This window comes from Panthera onca, chromosome B3, assembly GCF_046562875.1.
Source record: "Panthera onca isolate mPanOnc1 chromosome B3, mPanOnc1 haplotype 2, whole genome shotgun sequence".
Lineage (NCBI taxonomy): Eukaryota > Metazoa > Chordata > Mammalia > Carnivora > Felidae > Panthera > Panthera onca.
In genome coordinates this window covers 59,998,885-60,020,890 of record NC_138344.1, presented here as the reverse complement: position 1 = coordinate 60,020,890, position 22,006 = coordinate 59,998,885, and the positions used below count along the sequence as shown (strand labels likewise).

Sequence of the window (22,006 nt, the reverse complement as noted above, 5' to 3'; positions counted from 1 at the left end):
TTAATTAATGGTGTGCTCTGTATTGAAAAGTCTGGAAGTTTCTTCTTCACCTTTAGAAAGAACAGATGACGGGTTCCTCCACTGAGGGTTAGGCCTGGGGTTCTCAAGATACTAGAATGAGGGACCACAGTTCCTACACCCCGTATCTTGACATGAGTTGACAGCATTCCCTGCCATTACCAGGCCCCACCCAGCCAGCTGTGAAACATAACATTAGGTGCAGCGTCCTGCATTTCTGTCATCAAGAGAAGGTGGCACTGCGTCCATCGGCAAATGGCTTTTCCTCCAATCCCGTCTTAGCCCCCATACCAGAGCATCTAATAGCATCACCAGTTATTTCTACTTCAGGATAGAGACATGCTTGAACTCGTCACGACTAATAAATGACAAAGTCATAATACTCCGTAGACTTGGCCGGCAGGAATGTGGGTAATGACTAACTTTTATTCCATGGCTTCCTTCCAGATCAATCCATACGACTCCCCCTCCCCAGAGCCGCCATAAGGGGCGAAGCCCGACATCCTCCTGAGCGCGGTATGGAGGGACTGGGGGGGGACAAAAGGAACTTGCCTACAAGGACTTACAGATGCCAGGAGCTGAGGGGTCTGGGGCAACTCCGTGCTGACTTCCATCCTTTCCGCACCCCCAGCCTCCTCGTCCGCCATCTTGAGGGAAACTGACACCCGCAGTTCCAGACCCCCGGCCGAAGACAAGCGGAAACCTGTGGCCGGTCCAAGAAACACGGGGCGGGCGACACTTTTACGACGGCCCCTGAAGTCAGGTTTGACGCAGAATCGAGGCGTGGCTTCCGGTCCGCTTCCCGGAAGCAAGCGTCACGGACCTTAGGGCTGGAGGTTTTTCTTCTCCTAATTTCTTAGTCGTAGTGCCTGGCCTCTGAATGGTTTTGCATCTGGTTCCGATGCTGGGAACTGTTGCGTCTACGAGGTAAAAAATAAATTCAGCGTCCATTTTGAAAGAAAGAAAACTGTGGGGGGCTGAGAACCTGTTCTAGGTCTCTTTCTATCCAGGTTGTTGGTCTGAGTGTGTTTGTCTCCCTCCGTACCCGCAGTGGCTCCCCAGAACCCACAAAATGAGAAAGTACTCAAAGCTATTACATGTTTAGGAATGTAGCCCATGGACACTTGCACATGCGCACAAGAAAGCTAAAGCCGCATCCGCTTTGGGGAGAGGTGGGTGAAGAAATAACGAAAAAATGAAACCTTGTAGTCGTCTAGCCGTAGAGGGAGGACAAAATAAACATGGTCATCCGCGTTAGGGAATACCATACGTTGGTGTTAAAAAGAACAAAGTAGATTTTTGTGGAAAGATAAAGATGAGTTAAGTGAAGTGGGGGGGGGGGGAACCCAAGTTGCCGTAAACTATATATTTGTGCTTATGTGCGTTTAAATGCAAGGGGAAAAGCCTGAAAGGAAAGAACTAATAATAGCTCTGAGGATAGGAACTTAGTCAAGAGCTACTTTAACTTCATCTGTATTGTTTTAAATTGTTTACAAACTAACGATTTAATATACGGTTTTAACAACAAGAAAAATAATGATAAAGCTAACATGCTGGAAGGAATTAAAAGCTAACTATTGGGGAAAAGGCTAAGTCATATCTTTACCTCAAATCATATATATCAAAATAATTCTTAATGAATTGAAGTTTACTAAAAAAAAGTAAAAAACAAAACGTAAATATTTGTATAATATTAGGACAGAGGAGGCTTTTTAAAGCATGACACCAAAGGCAGAAAATATAAAGACTGATAGGTAATTTAATCAAAATTTAAAACTTACATATAAAAATAAATTACACAAAGTTAAAAGTAAACAAAAATTGGGAAGAAAAGCCTGCAACATTCATGACAGACGAACAGATAAAATCCCAAAGAAGACTACTTCAATACAAAAATAGGCAAAATACATAAATATGCAACTCACTAATTTTGTATAAAGATGAAAAAACCTAACAAGTAAGCAAATAAATGCAAATTAAACAAAATGGGATTCCATTTATTGGATGTAAAGTTGGTCTGTTCCTGTTTTTTCTTAAAGATAACCACCATGTTGGTAAGCTGGAAGGATATTCATTGTTACATAAAAAACAAGTGTATTAGTAAGCCTACAGAAAGCAACGTTCAGAAGCCAGTTTTTCTTAAATGCATACTCTTTGGCCCAGTGATTCCATTTTTAAGGCCATATCCTAAAGATCTAATTCAGGATGCAAGTGAAGTTTAAACTGCATCATTACTGGTAATGGAGAAAATTTAGAAACAACTCAGGTGCTCTTAATAAAGGACATTGGCTAAATAAACTTTGGTCACTCCATACAATGTAATTCTCTGCAGCCATTAAAAGTATTGTAGAACATTGATTCTCAAAGTGTGGTCTACAGACTCCCTGGGAATTCCCCAAATTTAGGAAGCTGATGGGGTGAAAACTTTTATAGTAACTTCTATAGTGATAACAAAGAAGTTTTGTGCTTCTTTTTTTATAAGCCATGTGATATTTGTACTAACTGATGCAGAAGCAATGGTGGGTGAAACTGTTGGCCTCTTAGCACAAAATAAAAAGCAGTGGCACCAAATTCAAGTCACCAAAGTGATCTAGAAGTAATTTCTTGACTACCATGCTCTTGCAGTAAAAAAAAAAAAAAAAAGTGTGGGGAGGGGAGAATCTGTTTCCCAATGTCCTTGATGGAGCAGTAAAAATGTTACAAAATCTCAACCCTTTTAAGTATTCTGTATGATGAAATGGGAAGCACACATAAACCTTTTCTGTTGTGTTCAAAAGTATGATAGTTGACTTGAGGAGAAGCACTTGAGTTGCTAAGTCAACCAGCCAGTTTTTACAAGGAATACCCATTAACTTAACAAGTAACAGGTAGCCGGGTACTTAGATATTTGGCAGGCATTTTCTCAAATATGAATAAGTAAGCTTTTCTCTTCAAGGAAAACAATTAGCAATTTTTGTTGTCCATTTTACTAGTAGAGATTTCAAGGGAACATTCTGTGGAAAACATATCTGCCACTGCGAGTTTGACAAAGTCCCAATGAAATTGGTGATATTAACATGCGTGATTTTTTGGACAATGTATAATGGAATATATTGACATTTGGAAGATCTGTATAACTCATTGAGCCAAAATCTTGTAAATATCAAACACAGGGTATTATAAAGAATGGGTGAAAGATCCATTCACATTGCTAAATAGACCAATAGAATTTAATGTTACGGAGTACAAAAATTTAATTGATATGGTTTTACATTCCACATTGAATTGTTTTTTTTTTTAATTTACCATTTTCCCAGTTTTGCTGTGGTTTCAAAGGATATCCACAATTATATGAAAATGCCATTGAAATACTCTTCTCCTTTCCAACTATGCATCTGAGGCCAGATTTTTTTTCATATACTTCAACCAAAATAATGTGTCACAATAGATTGAACACAGAAGCAGCTATGAGAATCCAGCTGCCCTTTATTAAAGAGACTTTCAAAAATGTAAAACATTGCCATATCTTTCAGTAATTTTTTCTTCTAGAAAACTTCTTTTTCATTAAAAAATATTTATATTAACATGTATTGGGTTGATATCGTTATTTTTTTTAATGTTTATTTTTGAGAATGGGGGAGGGGCAGAGAGGGAGGAGAGAGAATCCCAAGTAGGCTCCTTGCTGTCAGCACAGAGCCCAACGCAGGGTTCAATTCCACGAACAATGAGGTCATGACCTGAATTGAAAAGTCAGACACTTAACTGACTGAGCCATCCAGGCGCCCCTGGAGTCACCAGTTGTAGTGTCTGAGACCATACAATTTAAGAGCCAATGTTCTAAAGGTGGTCTTATGGACTTAGGAAGATATTCACTATATATTGTTGGGTGGAAAAAGCAAGTTACTAAAATAATATGGTTCTAATTTTGTAAGAAAAGATTCTAGATATTTAATGAAGAATACTAATCACCAAAATATTACTCTTGGTTATCCTTTGGTTGCAAAAATGTGGGCATTCTAATTTTCTACCTATTCCTTAACTGTATTTTCTATTTTTTCTTCCAATAAATATTTAGTACTTATGTAAAACATTTTTATCTGCCTACTTCTTATGATAGGTAAAATACTAAATACTTGGATGGATGGATGGATGGATGGATGGATGGATGGATGAATAGTCTATTCAGCTCAAAACTACTCCTTGATAATGTCTTCCCTGATCTAGCCAGATATGGTGGGGTTTTTTCCTCCTCTTGGAGGAACTAGTAGCTATAGTTCCTATAGTAGGCTTTAGTAGTACCTATAGTACCTATAATAGGCTAGTTCCTAGCCTGTAGAATCAAACTTTCTGTATTTGAATTTCTTTTTTTGCACTTGCGGGTTGTGTGACCTTAGGCAAATTAATTTCTCTGAGACTTGGTTTCCCCATCTGTAAAATAGATGTAGTAATGAGAGTATTTCCCTTATATAATGGTTATGAAGATTAGTGAGACACTTTACCTAAAGCCCTCAATGACTGGTAGTGTTCAGTACAATGCCTGCTAGTGTTCAGGATGGATGTTTTGTTTTGTTTTCTTTTGTTTTGTTTTGTTTTTTGTTTTCTGGCTGTCCTGCATCCAGTAGCACTTTCTTTATTTGATGCAGAAGGTCTTTCCATTGTGGGAAGTCTTGTTGGAGGGAACCGTGTCCCCAAACATGTGGTTAGAATTCATTCCTGCCTGGTATCCTAAGATAGCAATGCCCAGACTATCCTTGCCAAAAGACGGTTGTGCCTCCTGCAGTTCCTTGGGTTTCTGCTTTTTTTCTAAGCCTGTTCCTTGCCTCCTGTGGAATCTTTGAGTCCCTGATAACCTTTCAATAATAATAGTCAAAATTTAACTATTAAATTATTTATAACATAGTGCCTTATGTAGGCAGTTTTTCATGGCCTATTGAATTTCCTCGTCTAATGTTAGTTCCTTGAGTGCAGAAGCCAAGACTCATACATAGAAATGTCAGCTACTTTGTTAAAGCCTTTAGGTGCATTTTCAAGTGTAACTCTGAAACAATCCTGTGATGTAGTTCCTATTATCACCACTGCACAGACAAGGAAACTATATCTTGAACAAGTGAGATTGCTTGTTTAAACCTGCAATTACTAAGTGACAAAACCTGGATTCAAAATCAAGGTCTATCTGGCTTCAAAATTTGTGTCCTTAACCGCTTCACTGTTGTACTCCAATTAAAAAACATTTTGAAAAAACAAACCTTTTGAGTCTCTTTTACCACTTTATATGTTGTGATTGCAATGCTTATTATTAAATAAACAAAATTATCAGGTATCTGGCACACATTTTACATTCTAGTATACTTATATTAAATATTTTATAGGGATTTTATAAAGTAGATATAAACTTACGAATGATCATTGCTCTTTTCTGATCTAGACCAAGGTATGGCTTGACCTACTTTATAACAGGAGTATGAATTTCTTTGATTCTTCTGCAAATACATATTTCTTTTTAAATTAGCATTGGCATCTAAATAACTTTTGTGAGTAAGTTGCAGGGTCATTTTTCAGGTGTCATTTTACTGTTTGAAGTATGATCAACAACTAATATACATTGATTAGCTTTCTCAAAACCCCAGGATGACATAATTAGGACAGCCATACTCAAAACTATGTGTTCCTTAGACTCCTCATTGTGAGTTGTGCTGGAGGTTTTCAACCCTGTTTACACATAAGGATCACCTGGAACTTTTAACAAATTCTAATACTAATTCTAATCACTCTAGTGACTCTGATTTACTTAGGAGTAAGACCTGAGTATCGTTTTTTAAAAAAAAAACCTCTTCCAAGTGCTCCTAATGAGCAATCAGAGTTGGGAAACCCTCAGTGATTCTATTTTAATGGACTTCTTTCTCTAGGATATTTTCTTATATGGGATGATAGTAGTGACTACATGATTCCTCCTACCTGGTACAAATCCTTAATATTCCTCATCCCGATTAGAGAAGAGCAACCATCCTATCTGATCTCTTTATTTCCACTCCCTTGTTCATATTCATCCCTTGTTTTCCTGCCAGAAATATTTGTAAATATAAACCTGGTCATACGACTCTTTTAAGTAAATTAGATGACTACCCTATAGAATAAAATTTAACCCTTAAGCATGGCATTCACAGCCCTTCTCAATCTGTCTTGAAACACTTTTTGCTAGTCTAATCCCCCTTGCCACTTCTTACCTTAAACTATCTACACTGTTATTTCCCATATACACCGTTTAGTCTCATCGTTGCTTTTGCATCAGTTAGTCCATTGGCCTAGAATGCCCCCTCACCCATCACAACACCTCTTTCTATGAAGGGATTTCTGCTTATTCTTTAGGGATCAGCTTTCTCTGAGAAGTTGTCTGATTCATTTTCCAACAGGCAGAATTGTTCCCTCTGTGCTTTCACTGCCCTTTAAACGAAAGAATACAGGAAACTGGGATATGACCTTACTAAAATTGCAAAAACAATTTCACAACTTTTACAAAAAAGAAACCTTCAGTTTAACCTATGTGCTTAATATATACACACATTTATGTCAGTTATTCTTTCATTTACATGTTATGGCAATTCTTAGTCTTATTTGTCTAATTCATTGACTGGAGTTACTGGATTGTCTCAATTAGGCCTGGCATGTTCTTTGTCAAGAAATATTTCCTTTTTAACACTAGAGACTATCATTTTCATAATCTTTGGTCTGTTGGAAATGTAGCTATTGAGAAGCCCTCAAGAATGATTTTTATTTACTTTTTTAATATTTGTTTATTTTTGGGAGAGTGCAAGCAGAGGAGGGGCAGGCAGAGGGGGACAGAGGATCTGAGGCAGGCTCTGTGCTGACAGGCTGACAGCAACAAGCCCCATGTGGGGCTCGAACTCATGAACCCACTGTGAGATCATGACCTGAGCTGAAGTCGAACACTCAGCCGTCTGAGCCACCCAGGTGCCCCTCAAGCATGATTTTTATTTATTTTATTTTTTAATGTTTATTTATTTTTGAGAGAGAAAGAGAGACAGAGCATGAGCACTGGAGGGGCAGACAGAGAGGGAGACCTAGAAATCGAAGCAGGCTTCAGCCTCCAAGCCGCCAGCACAGATCCCAACGTGGGGCTCGAACTCACAAACCATGAGATTGTGACCTGAGCCAAAGTCAGATGCTGAACTGACTGAGCCACCCAGGCACCCCTCAAGCATGATTTTTAAATGGCAGCAACTTGAATGTTGCTGTGTTGGAACATAGGTGTAAAATGAAGCATGTTCAGAGACAGTTCAGTATACTTTCTGTAAATTTGAAAAAGCATTTACCATATGGTGAATGTTTATTGATTAGATTGATGATTGTTTATTTTGGAGTATTTTGGAGGAAAAGTTAACCCAGACCCTTCAGAGAGGAGGGTCTGGGCTACTATCTCATGATTAGTGTAGAAAACAATATAAAGCCAAGATTTTGCACTTACTAAAGGACATATAAATTTTAAAGAAGCAAGCAACAAAAAAACTATAGAGTGGTACCACTGTCCTCATCTTATGACTTCAAGTTTCTACTCCTACTACTTACAAGGAGCTGTCCCAAGAGTGCTGGTTTCTGAGCTAAGGAAAGGGCCTGGGCTCTCTGGTCCTCTCAGGAAGTCTGTGGACCATGACAACCCCATGTAGGGGGCAGATTATACTTGAAAAAAGAGGCTCCCACATTGAGCTGAGGAGCAGGGATCATTAGGGTTTTTAGGGTCAAAACCAGGATGGAGAGGGGATAGTCTTCGTTAAGACAGAAGTTATCAGTCTTGGACTAAGGTCATTCCTGCAGTTGTGGGGAGATCAGCCCTATTTTAGAAGTGGAATGGGCCTGAGAATGTGATAAAGTAGTCAAGACTGGAGGCTTGAGCATCAGTTTTAGAAAAATTGGTCCTGGGTTCAGAGATTTCATTTTTGGGATTGGCTTGAAGACCTAAGTTTACAGCAGTTAGCTTCATTTTAGAAAGAAGGATGTCCATGCCTGGGGAGTCATTTCTGGGGTAAAACTCAGATTGCTGGTTCAAATTGAGTTGGACCTAGGTTAGGGGTCATAAATAGGCATGGATCTTGGGTTCACCCTCAGCCTTGGATCCAAAGGTTTCATTTAAGGGCTCTGCTGGTCAGAGGATCTTGTCTGTTCAGGTGATCAACCACAACAGCATTTTAGCCCTGGTAGAAGGGAGGAAAGTCTGGGAAAAGAGGAATATACAGATAAAGAATTTGTCAAAGGTAGTACAAATAGGAAGAGAGAATCAGGATGTGGGTCAAGATCCATACAACTCCAGGGAGCATACTGTTCACAGAGGAGCCAGGATATGGAAATGTGCACATGACTGAGAAGGAATGAGACTGAATACTCAATGGAAGGAACTTCGTTTAGACATGCAGAAAATGGTTCAACCTACCAGGAGAATAAAATCTGGTTTGGGGAGAGTCAAAGTGGATCCTTCCACCAAGTCTGTGGAAGGAGTTGTATGCCTCAGTTTGCAGCAGACTGCAACAATACTGGGGTTCAAGTGCTTTGCTGAACAGATTAAATAGACAAGAACAAATTTATTTGTCTAGCATCTGAGTAAATTCTGGAAAAAGGACCTAAGCTGGACCCATCATGGTTTGAGCACTTGTCAATACAACCTACTAACCATCTGTATATTCTATCCGGGCATCTTCTTCTTTTAAAATTATTTTAAAATAAATAATAAATGATGGTAAAAAATAAATATATATATTTAAGCATTGTCTTTCTAGGCACTGTGTTAGGCACTTTAGAGAAAAGTTTAGGCAAAGGTTGCATGCATTAAAGGGTAGATGAGATGAGTATGAACAATACATGAAATGCAGTAGATAACAGCAAAAATAATCTATTTCTAGGCACAGAGTGAAAGCAGATACCAGATACAGCTGTTAAGCTGTGCACCAGACATGGTGATCAACCAGGGTGGCTTAGAAGTCAGAAAGCTCTGGGAGCAGCTGACTCTAAAAAAAAAAAAATGACACAATATTTCAAGAGTTTAAAAGTGGCAAGTAGGGGTTTAGACAACTGCTGAAGACTTTAAGGTTGAATTAGTGATAAGAATGTGGAAGACCAAACACATAGAAAAATCAAGATAATTTATCAGTGCAGGAAAATGAGTTGTGCAAGCAAAGAATAGCTGTACTAGGAGTTAGCAGAATATGGCCCCAAATCCACCTGCTGTCTATTTTTATACAGCCTTCAAGCTAAGAATACTTTTAACATTTTTAGATGGTTGAAAAAAGGTCAAAGGAAGAATATTTTATAATACATTTAAAATACATAAACTTGGAGCACCTGTGTGGTTCAGTTGGTTAAGTGTCTAACTCTTGATTTCAGCCCAGGTCATTGTCTCTTAGTTTCATGGGTTTAAGCCCCAAGTCTGGCTCTGTGCTGATGGTGCAGAGACTGCTTGGGATTCTCTCTCTCTGCCCCTCCCCCACTCGTGTTCTCTGTCTCTCTAAATAGAGAGACATCTCTAATTAGCCCATCTCTAAATACCACTACATGAAATCAATAAACTTAAAAAAAAAAAAAACCTGAGCTAAAATCAAAAGTCAGACACTTAACCAACTGAGCCACCCATACCCTGAGCATTTTTTTTTTTAAGGCTTATGGATTCATGCCTCATTGCAGGGATGGCAGAGTAGCACTTGTATCCCAGGAATCTGAAAGCTGACAATCTTATGACTGTTTCTCCATCCATGTTATACATTTAAACACATGTGAAGCCTAGATTTAAGGTCATCCAAACCTGCCGTGATTGCCTCATTCCAAAGTGGCTGTAGGGTCATTGTTTCTTTTACCCAACCATAAAATGACTTATAAGTGGTGATCATTTTAATAGTAACCTAAGATCAAGCTTCCCACATTTATTTTTTAACTTAGTATTTATTTATATTTTTTAAATTGTGGTAAAAGACATGTAACATAAAGTTTACCAATTTAGTCATTTTTAAATGCACATTGTGTATATTTTAGCTGTGTGGTGGCATTAAGTGCATTCATGTTGTTATGCAACCATCACCACCATCCATCTCCAGAACATTTTCATCTTGCAAAACTGAAAATCTGTACCTATTAAACTTTAACTCCTCATTTCCCCCTCTTTCCAGTCCTTGGCAGCCACCATCCTACTTTCTGTGTCTGTGAATTTGACTACTCTCAGTACCTTACGTAGGTGGAATCATACAGTATGTGTCCTTTGTGACTGGCTTATTTTACTGGCATAATGTTCTCAAGGCTCATCCATGTTGTAGCATGTGTGAGAATTTCCTTGATCTGTGATTTCTTACTTTTGCAGGAGTTTCAGGTTCCTTATGCAGAGCCTTAACTACCTAGATAAAATTATCCTCAAATTCGTTTTTCTAAAGAGTGAATGTAGTGTTCCCTAAAAAGCTGAAAAACTGTCTGGTACCTGCTAATGATTATAGGAGCAGCGTCCACAATAGCCAAAAGATGGAAATAATCGACATGACCATCGACAGATGAATGAATAAAGAAAATGTGGTATTTTCATACAGTGAAATATTATTCAGCTTTAAAAAGGAAGGAAATTCTGACACATGCTATAACATGTATCAAAACATTATATTAAGGGGTGGGGGAGGGAGGATGAAGAGTTAATATTTAATGGGTACTGAAATGAGTTTCAGTTTGGGTAGTGATCTGAAGGTAATTTCAACAACTTATGTTTATGAGAATCACATAGTTCAATTTATGACTATTGATGACAATATACATTGTTTGTGAAATGCCCAAGTGATACATTCCCCCTTGACTTTAGTTCTAGGAAAGTTTGCTTTCATGGTGAAATGCTACTTGCTCTGTTTATGAGATAACAAGAAGTCTACCTTTCTCCTTTGACTGACAGGAACTGAGAATCACCTTTTATGATGATGTGTAGTGATTAGCTGTCAAACCAGTATTTCCTTGGACAATCATTAACCATCATTAAATTAATAATTCCTGTTTCTACTCACTTTGAACACTGTGAGTGAAGCAGCTTGGTGACAATTCAGTGTCTGCAATCCAGACCGCTGACCTTTGTGACTTCAAACCAAGTTTCTCAGTCCAAAATGTCTTAACAGCAGGTCTGTTCCTATCATCTATCACATAGCTTCTTGTTGTATTCTATTTCTAGAAAATGATTCTCATATATTAAAAAAAATTAATCTTTATTTATTTTGAGACAGAGAGAGAGAGAGCATCAGCAGGGGAGGGGCAGAGAGAGAGACACACACACAGAATCTGAAGCTGGCTCCAGGCTCTGAGCTGTCAGCACAGAGCTGACGCGGGGCTTGAACTCACAAACTGTGATATCATGACCTGAGCCGAAGTCAGACGCTTAACCTGCTGAGCCACCCAGGCACCCCTGATTCTCATATTTTTAAGGTTCCTCCAAGGTCTCTTCAAATCCATATTATATGCCACATTGCCTTTGTTTTAAATCAGATCATCTCAACCATATCCTCCAAATTTGGTTTAAAGATATCCATACAGATTTTTTTTTCTAGTGCAGTATTAGACAAAACTAAAACTTTATTCATATGGACAGTGCTGTCCATATATACACCATAGCCCTAGTTCTTTTGTCACTTGGGTTCCAAATTTTGGGCACTAAGTTTTAACTATCTCTTTTTCTCTCCTCAAATATCCAATCACCTGTCAAATTCTGTAGCTTCTGTCTTTACAATTATTTTACATCTGATCCTTCTTTTAAAATGTTTATTTATTTTTGAGAGAGACAGAGGGAAAGTTTGACAGGAGCCGAGAGAGAGGGAGACACACAATCTGAAGCAGGCTCCAGGCTCTAAGCTGTGAGCCCAAAGTCTGATGCGGGCCTCTACCTAATGAACCATGAAATCATGACCTGAGCCAAAGGCTGAGAAGGCTGACGCTTAACTGACTGAGCCATCCAGGCTTCCTTTCTAATCTCAATGTCACTCTCCCATCTTCCTTCTTCAGGACTTTATAATTATGCAGTACCTGCAATCTTGGTCTATTTGGGCTGCCGAAACAAAATATCACAGAATGGTGGGTTGCAAACAGAAGTTTATTTCTCACAGTTCTGGAGGCTAGATGTCTAAGATCAGGTGCCAGCATGGTTGGATTCTGGTAAAGCTCTCTTCCACGTTGTATATTGCTGACTTCTCACTGTCTCCTCACATGGTGGAAGGGGGGAGGGATCTCTCTAGAGTCTCTTTTATAAGGGCACTAATTCTGTTCACAAGGGCAGATCCTATCTCTAAATACCATCACATTGAGTATTAAGATTTCAACATAAAAACTTTGTGAGGACACATTCAGATCATAGCACTAGATTATTCCAATATTCTTCTAACAGGATTGTCTGCCATAGCTCTCCTCTATCCAGTCGGTTCCCTAAGCTGTTGTCAGATCTATCTTCACTCTCAACATTTATACAGGCCTTCTAAAATGTGGCTCAAACTAAAGGTCTGGTCCAATTACTACCATTCCTCTATGCATACCCAAGCCCAGACTGAAGTACTCACTGTCTCCTCAAGCTGTCCTGCATTTTCTCACCTTAATGCTTTGGTTCATGTTAGGTCCTGGTGGAAAGTGCTTCTCCTCATCCCACCCCCAATCTCTGCCACTCAAATACTATCCATCCTCTATATACCACTTCCTTAATTAAACTCCTCCTGATTCCAAAGATGTGATCTGTACTGGTTTTAACCTTCTCTAGCTTTTTATATCTGGCTGTCTCTTGTGCCAAATGGCATATTGGTCTTATATTAAACTTATTTGTGTATTTTTGTCTCCTACATAAGTTTCTAAGATAAAGAACCATGGTTTTTTAGCCATTTACGTTTCTTTATATTTTCTGCTTATAACAATGTCTTGCTTTCCAAAGGTACACAGGAAAGTATGTAATAAATTGAAATTGGCATAACTCCAATATTGGCAACATATCCCCCCAAAAATAACTCAAAGAGGGGTTAAAAAAGATGCTATTTGTATAAAAATGTTTATTCAGAACAGCGATATGTTTATTCAAAAATGTTTGTTCAGAACATTCCTAACATAACAATCCAAAAGTTCAACAATAACAGAATGGTTAGATAAATCAAGGGCAGGACCCAAATCTAATTCTTCTCCTGTGCCTGCCCATAGGGAGTACTTACAATTTATCAAATGAGAGGTATAACACTAACGGGATATGATATAGCGAAGTGCATATGAAATCAGATTTAGGTAAAAATAACATCACAAAACATACTTAATACATGTATTGAAAACCTATGGAAGCACGTTGTTAATAATCGTAAGGGCCGAAAGAAAGCCATCTGTCACATTTGTACAGTAATTTAAAAGGCGTCCTCATACATACTTTGATTCTCACAAACCTGTGAAGTACGCACGGGAGGCATTATTAACTCCGTTTTACAGGTAAGGAAACTGACCCACTGGGGTCAGGAATGATTGACTAAGGCGGAGCCCGGACTCTAGTTTCCGCCTCCCGGACCAGGGACCTTTCCCTGCCACTCCTCGGCAACCCTGATTGGTGCTGGAGGTCTCAGTTTCCTTTTCTTCCCCCGCATTCGGTTTGCAAACCCTGCCCCGAGACGCGGGCGGCTGGCGAGCTGCATTTGCGCTGCGAGGCGCAGGTGCAGCCGCGGCAGACAAGCTGAGCCTTAGGCCCCGCGCGACCATAGAGTCCGGAAGTGCGGCCAGAGCAGCTCGCGGGGGCGCCGCACCGGGGGAACGCGGGACCGGGAGGGCAGCGCAGGAGCGGGCGGAATGGCCGCAATGCTGGCCATGAAGGTGGTCACGGGGCTGGCGGCAGCGGCACTGGCGGCAGTGCTCTTGGAGCACTATGGCCTGGCTGGTCAGCCCTCACCGCTGCCCCAGCCCCGCGCCCCCCGGAGCCCGCACCCCGCTCCGGGCCCCGGAGCCAGCAACATCTTCTGGGGTCTGCAGGTGACGCAGCGGGAGCACGGCGGGGGGTGGGTGCAGAGCCTGCCCGACGGGGTGAGACGCGGGCAGTTTCCGCGGGGGCGTCACTGCCGCGGCCCCAAACTTCTGGCTGGGGACTCTGTCCTTCCTTGGGAGGGTTCGTTATTGCATTGCATCCTTGCCTTTTCCGTCCGCCTTTAGAGAGCTGCCGGGTCGCCTGCTGTCTGTGCTTCCTCTTCCTGACTCAGGTATCTCTGTTTAATACCTGCTTTCGGCAGATATCCGACATTCACCTGAGCAGGTTTCGCGATCCAGGCAGAGCTGTAGACTTAGAGAAGTTCTGTTCAGAAACTATTGGCATCATTCAACCAGCTCTCGTCCTGGCAACAGGTAGGGAGGGTTGCCGTGTGGTCGTGTTGTTCTGTGATCAGAATGGTAGAATGCTAGCCTGGGCTGCAGCTTTTCACTTCGGGGACATTGGGAACACTATAGCCCCAGCCCCCAGTGAGTCCTTCTGTAGAGGAGATGGGACATTGCAGTTACCCTTGCCGTGGGTAACTGAGTCAAGATCCAAGTAACTTTGCAGTAGCAAGGTTCCCTCAAAGCAGAAGCAAGGCTCGTGATACCCGTTAGTATGCCGTTTACTATATCTTATATCTGTACCTGTTTGTCGTCGTCGTTGTAGTTCTGGATTTGAGAGAGGATTAGGGAAAGTCCTTTAACCACAAATCAGAAGTTATCTTTTTTTTTTTTTAACTAACATTTACAGTTTGTTTGTTTGTTTTACAACGTTAGTCAACCTTATGTTGTCAATTGTTTGAGGCTTAAAGTGACTCAGGACACTTTTCTTCATCTCTTGGTACTTCTGTGGCTTGAGTTCTCCGGACTAACTGCTCCCAAAATGTGTTGGAGGACAAGCTAAAAAAGCATCTGTCTTGTCTACTGGGGGATTCATATCCCACCCACCTTACTGAAACACCTCTGCTGACATGATAGAGTATCAGTCCTCATTTTATGGAAAACCTCAATTTCAACTGTGCACTTAGTTTTCTAGAAATGTTGGTGTTTCATTGTCCAAACCACATCTTCCAGATTGCTTCTTGCTGTGAAAATAACACTTGGTCAGATTACATACCCTGATTTGCGGTGTGGAAATATGGTTGTCATAGATATCAGGCTTCTGCCCAGAGTGTTGGAATTTCTTATAGTTTTCATTTTTATCAGAGTTTCATGATGCATTTTGTATTGCTCTCTTTAAAGATAATTTTTTTTCAGAACCCATTTCTAATATCACAGGAGGTTAAACAGGCACTTGCTAACCCAGAAGAAACAAAGTCCTTGCTGAGAAAATCTTATTTTAAATGGCTTGCTGTGGACATAGATGGACTCATAAGTTGTTATGTTTATACATGTTGAGTACTTTAAGTGTCTTTGTTCCTTTAGTGTGCACTTAAAAACAATTTTTAACCCCCTGGGGCTTATTTTACATTGTGATTCAAGTCTTATATATAAATCTACAGGAGATCTCACTGATGCCAAAACAAAGGAACAGTTTGGATCCAGGCAGCATGAGGTAGAATGGCAAACTTACCATGGTATTCTGAAGAAGACAAGGGTCTTGGAAAAAACCAAGTGGCTTGATATCAAAGGAAATCATGGTAAGAGTCAAGACCCACATAAAATCAAAACTAGTTTTTTTCCCCCTTCAAGGGCCTACATTCTCCAATTTAGATTATAAAAGTATAAAATGGGAATGTTGTAACATAGGTTTAGATAGACTGAAGGCCACAACTCTGAAATACAACTATATTATGTGATTTAAAACATCACATGTCACTTTTAACCTATGAGGGGAAAGTTGGTATGGCCCTTTCTTTACATGAAGAAAAGCTTCTAGCTTCCTCCTATGCAGGAAGTTGTTTAAAAAATACATACATTTTGGGCACCTGGCTGGTTCAGTTGTAAAGCATTTGACTTGTGATCTCAGGGTAGTGAGTTTGATCTCATTGGGCATATTGAAGTAGCCTCCAAGCCACATTGGGCATGGAGGGTACTTTAAATAAATGAATGAATGAATGAATCAGTCAAATACATTTTGCTGATTGAAGGAAACTACCACCCATAAGTCTACGTACTGTGTGATTTCATTTATATGACATTCAAGAAAAAGCAAAACTGTGGAGAACAGATTATGGTTGCCAAGGGTTGGGGTTAGGACAGAGGCTGACTACAAAGAGGCATCATGAGAGAATTTTGGGAGGTGATGGAACTGTTCTCCATTGTGGCGGTAGATACACCTATGCATTTGTCAAAACCCAAAGAACTGTACATCACAGTAAATGAATTTTACTGTGTATACATTAAAAAATTAAATGGCAAATAAATCTCCATATGCATGAGGAGAGAAATAGATAATCCCTTCCCATTTTTTAGATTGTTATTATAGTGTTAGTAGGGAAATGAACTCTTCTGCAAAGTGTTCTAATGGTAGGTTTGTTTTATAAAGGTTGTCTTCCTTATGGTTAAGTACTTTGCTTCATTTGATTATTAATTGCTATTGTGTACCTAATTATATATATATTTTTAAAGCTATCATTTGAAACAGATAATTCTATCTGGTGAAATGCACAGCTATTGGTTTGATCAGAAAATGCCCTCTTTATAAATAGTTCTTACAAAACAGCTAGGAATCATTAATTGATGTTGGGATATCTGGTTTGCAACTTTCTCTGGTATACCCCATAAGTTTGGCCCCAACTAACCATGGTTCAACTTAAAATGGTTAGACCTACGATTTTCAGACTTTACAGTGGTGTGAAAGTGATATACATTCAATAGAAACTATACTTCAAATTTTGAATATTTATCTTTTCCTGGGCTAGTGATATGCGGTATGATACTCTGGTAATGCTGAACATGATCACCAGGTTAAACAGCCAATAACCTTATAACCATTCTGTGCCCATGCAACTATTCCATTTTTCACTCTTAGTATTCAATAAGTTACATGAGCTATTCAACACTTTATTATAAATCAGACTTTGTGTTAGATGATTTTGCCAAACTATAGGCTAATGCCTATAAACATTATAATGCCTATAATGCCTATATAATGCCTATAAAATGCCTTTAAACATTCTGAGCATGTTTAAAGTAGGTGAGGATAATCTCTTGTTCAGTAGTTTAGGTGTGTTAAATGCATTTTTTCTTTTTTCTTTTTTTATGTTTTTTTAAAGTTATTTTTGAGAGAGAGAGAGACAGAGCACGAGCAGGGGAGGGGCGGAGAGAGAGGGAAACACAGAATCTGAAGCAGGCTCCAGGCTCTGAGCTGTCATCACAGAGCCCCACATGGAGCTTGAACCCACAAACCGTGAGATCATGATGTGAGCCAAAGTCAGATGCTTAACCAACCGAGCCACCCAGGTGGCTACTTAAATATTTGCAACTTATAGTGGATTTGTCTGTAAATTGAGGAAGATCTGTATTTACATTTCCCTTTTTTCCTAATCCTAATTAGTGGTAGAGATCAAATTCTTTTGCAATAAAAAGCATGCCTGTACATATTTAAAAAATTTTTTCAGGCCAAGCTACTTTATTTCAAGTAATAAATATCAGACTCTTGTGATTAGATCTTGTGAACAGAACTTGTCCTTTGGAGTTCATGATAATCTAATTTGACTTGTATAGGCACAAATGCTTATGGCATGTGTTTTTATACATGTTTATATACTGTGTTAAGATAGGAGGAAACTATTTTTTATTAAGATTAACTATAACAGTGTAGTTCTTTTAGTAAGGGGATTACATACACAATAATATTTCTTTTGTCCTAAATTGGACTTAACAACTTATTCTCTGAAGTTATTAGAAATGTAGTAGATTCTTGGAATTCCAAGCTGAGGTAAATAATTTTAGTTATTGCAACCAGGCAGTCAAGCTCTATGAAATCATCATTATTTCCAGATAAGTGTTCTAGGACCACCTTACCCGTTACCATTATATAACTCTTTTCTTACTGAATCGTTTTGAGATTTAAGAAGAGAGGGACTTTGGCCCTGTTATCAAAGTGATCTGCTGTTCAGAAACACTTGGTATGGATCTTTGTATCAGGCATGTTTCACAGGATTAAAACAGCAGCAACAACAGTCCAATCTTACAACTTGAAATTGATTTATACTGTATAGTACGTAGTATCAAAGTATTTATTATTCTCTAGTATAGTAGGTCTCTTAAGTTTCCAGATAGTATGAATTCTTTTATCAAGATTTAAGAATTATCAAGCTAATTTATTGGCATTCTAGCATTTAAAGGGTTATTGAAAGTATTGCCATTTTGCTTTAGTCATTAACATATTTGTATCATCCTTTTTAATATAGATGATGTTTGTTGTTTTCTTTTTAATTAGATGTATTCAACATTGCAAGTCTGGAGAGTGCCGAGAATTATTACAGGTACTGTAATGAACAGAAGACCATGAGGTAGTACAAGGAGGGTGCAGTCAAGTCAATGAATGGGTAAAAACATTTTTTAAGTGACAAAATTTTATCTAAAGACCCTCTGGTAATATAGAATTTTTGTGTATTCAGTGACAGATTAAATTCTTTTTTTTTCTCCCAAGCCTTTTTCTTTCTTTAATTCCTTTTATTTCATATACTTTAATGCTTTTTTATTGCCTAATAAATACTTTCACTATTTCACAGAAACTTTTTTTGCCATTGATCCATAGGAGAAGTCATTTTTTTTTATTTTAGTTATTTTTTACTTAGGTATGACTTACATATAACATTATATTCATTTCAGGTGTACAACATGAAATTTTGATGTTTGTGTATATTGTGAAATAGTAACCATGATAAGTCTAGTTAACACCCATCACTACGCATAGTTAAAACACTTTTTTTTCTTGTGATAAAAACTTTAAAAATCTACTCTCACCAACTTTCAAATATACAAGAGTGTTTTTGACTCTAGTCACCATGCTATACATCAGAAGTCATTTAGGTTAGAGTTTGTCACTAGAGTACTGTGGATTTTAGGAATACTGAGAAACTGATTCTCTCAGCCTCTAGGAGCATCGTTGGTCACCCTGGCTGCTCTGTCCTTTTGTCCCAGTATGCCATAGAAATATTAGAATTTTCTTTATCTGCTGTGAATGTGAAAAAGACTGTGAATGTGAAAGGCTGTTTAAGTTAGAGACCAGTTCTCTAGTTTCAATGTGTTGGGCTTCTTTTAGTTGTAATTTCACTTTCAGTTCCAGGGTATTTGATAGTTTTGTCTTACAATGTCAATCACTCAAGTAGTGAGAATTTATTGAGAGCCCATCATTAGTTGGGTAATGTGAAAGATACAAGAGCTAATATTAAAAAATGTAGCCTCTACCTTCAAGGAAGTCCAGTTAAGGAAGATAAGAATTGTTTAGGAAACAATTAGAAAAGAACAATGAAGGGATGACTGATGAAATGCTAGATTATTTGGTACACATGATAATCACTATGAGAAATCTGAAAGGGCAGAAGTCAGCATAGGGCAGACATAGAGGAGACTTCATTTTATTTTATTATCGAGATTTAATTGACATATAACACTGTGTAAGTTTCAGATGTACAGCATGTTTATGTGATACGTTTACATGTGGTGGAATGATGACTACCTTAGAGTTAGCTAATAATTTGATTACCAACACATAATTATCATTTCTTTTTTGTGATAAGAATAATTAAGATCTAGTCTCTTATTGACTTTTTTTTTTTTTTAAGTTTATGTATTTATTTTGACAGAGAGGCAGAGAGAGAAGGGGAGAGAGAATCCCAAGCAGGCTCTACATTGTCAGCACAGAGCCTGACGTGGGGCTTGATCCCACGAACCTGTGAGATCATGATCTGAGCCAAAATCAAGAGTTGGCTACTTAACCGACCAAGCCACCCAGGCGCCCCAAGTCTCTTAGTAACTTCCAAATTTATAATACAGTATTGTGGGTTATAATTACTATGCTGTGCATTGGATCTCCAGAACTTATGTATCTACTAGTTGCAAGTTAGAGAAGACATTATAAAAGAAGTAAAAAGTGCATTCAGTCTTAAAAGATAGGTAGCATTTGGGGAAGTAAGAAATTTTAAGGGATATATATGTATATGTATGTATACGTATGTGTGTGTAATATATATATATATATATATATATATATATATATATATATTTTACATTTTTTTTTAAAAAGTTTATTTATTTTGAAAGAGAAAGCACACCTGGGAGAGGGGCAGAGAGAGAGGAGAGAGTGAAAATCCCAAGCAAGCTCTGCCCTGGCAGCGCGGAACCTGATGCAGGGCTTGAACTCACAAACTGTGAGATCATGACCTGAGCCGATGTCAGTTGCTTAACCAACTAAGCCACTTAGGCTCCCCAGGGGGTATATTTTAGGTAAAACCCCAGAGCTTTAAAAGCTAGAATGAGCTTTTAGGGACAGTAGGGAAACTGGCATCACCAGAATAAAGGACCATTTTGAGGACTGGTATGACATTGGGTAGGTAGCTTAGGGCCAATTTATGGAGATTTTAAGTGACAAGTATAGAAATTTAGATGTGTTGAGTAATGGTTCATAATTCAGTACAGATTCCTAAGGAGACAAGTCACATAATGAAATAATATTTTATAAAGGGCAATCACACAGCAAAAAAAGAAAAAAGATAGGGATAATAAGGAAAAAAGAGGGAGATTGGAGTTTTGTAGAGCAAACAGGAGAGTCCTATAATAGTCCCGTCATGATATGGAAGGGCCTGAAGTGATAGGAGACAAACCCATCTAACAAAGTACATAGATATGATGATTATGACATCAGCTAGAAGGTGGTAGGTCAAAAAGCATTGGTTAACTAACATGTAATTAGAGTCAACATAACTTGGAGAATGAAGTTGTCCTCTTTTGTTAATGTGAGGAAGGAAAAGGTCAGAGATGAAAATTTTCTGTTATCTGTTTGTATCTTTGATGGTGGCTATGGAGATGAACTAAGAAACATTTTCAAAGAAGAATTAACAGGACTTAGGGTTGTTATCGGGAGAGTGAGGATTTTAGTCACTTGAAAGTTTCTTACCTTTATGTTTTTGTTTCTAAACACCTAAACTTTATCTGAATGTTTTTTTTAACATTTATTTATCTTTGAGAGACAGAGACAGAACATGAGCAGGGGAGGGGCAAAGAGAAAGGGAGACAGAATCTGAAGCAGCCTCCAGGCTCTGAGCTGTCAGCACAGAGCCTGATGTGGGGCTCACACCCACGAACCATGAGATCATGACCTGACCTGAAGTCGGACACTTAACTGACTTAATCACCCAGGCACCCCAAACTTTATCTGAATTTTTAATAAATGGCATTTTGCCAGAGAAATACACACTACAGATACATCAACCTGAAGGAAAAAAAAAATCTTAAAGCTGAATCTTGATTTTAAAAATGTCCCAGAGAATGCCAGAATCCAGCATTTAGAAAATGTTAATAGGTATCATATATTTTAACCTCTGCTTTCAAGTAGTGGGGTTTATTTTTAGATAGTTGGATTGTAATATGTTAAAAATGTAGGAAATGAAACAACATATATGAGATGATAAGATCCTAAAGAATAACTCTGAAAACAAATTAAGCAGGAAAAATACAAATAAAAATTTTAATGAGGAAAAAAACCCCAATATAGAAAATTTAAAAATACCAAGAAGAGAGGCAATAGAACTAATTGACTATTAATTATAATATGTATGACAATATATTTATTTTATGATATATTTGATGACTGTTGTGGCTTAAATATAGCTTTCTGATAACACATTGTTTCAGAAGCCTATTTGTATTTTCTATTTGTGCTTTTAGGTAAAGTGTCATATAAGACACCTATTTTCTTATAACATTTGGCATTTGAGTAATATAAATATGTCCCCAATGCAATCTATACCTTCCTCCATGTTCATTCAACAAATCTTAATGAGTTTCTGTTCTGTGTACTTTCCCCCTGCTCTTTACTTTCCAACCTTATGAACACCTGAACACTGTT

The 22,006-nt window shown here is 38.4% G+C and overlaps 2 protein-coding genes across 7 annotated transcripts in view; one reads left to right on the top strand and one right to left on the bottom strand.

Moving 5' to 3' along the window:
* The window catches only part of UBR1 (ubiquitin protein ligase E3 component n-recognin 1), a 133,515-nt gene extending 132,735 nt beyond the window's left edge, over positions 1 to 780 (bottom strand). The window contains exon 1 of the mRNA XM_078448552.2: positions 585 to 780. Coding sequence (XP_078304678.1) covers positions 585 to 665 — 81 coding nt within the window. The 5' untranslated portion in view covers positions 666 to 780. The remainder of the gene's footprint in view (positions 1 to 584) is intronic.
* Positions 781 to 13,281: 12,501 nt separating this feature from the next.
* TMEM62 (transmembrane protein 62) overlaps positions 13,282 to 22,006 on the top strand; it is a 39,062-nt gene continuing 30,337 nt past the window's right edge. The window contains exons 1-4 of one of the 6 annotated variants that reach the window (XM_078448553.2): positions 13,282 to 13,992; positions 14,247 to 14,358; positions 15,489 to 15,626; positions 18,374 to 18,419. In XM_078448553.2, the coding sequence (XP_078304679.1) occupies positions 13,813 to 13,992; positions 14,247 to 14,358; positions 15,489 to 15,626; positions 18,374 to 18,419 (476 nt within the window). In that variant the 5' untranslated portion in view covers positions 13,282 to 13,812. Of the gene's footprint in view, positions 13,993 to 14,246; positions 14,359 to 15,488; positions 15,627 to 18,372; positions 18,483 to 20,224; positions 20,910 to 22,006 lie in introns of those variants that run through there. The other 5 variants (XM_078448558.2, XM_078448556.2, XM_078448554.2 and 2 more) reach the window with 5 other exon arrangements.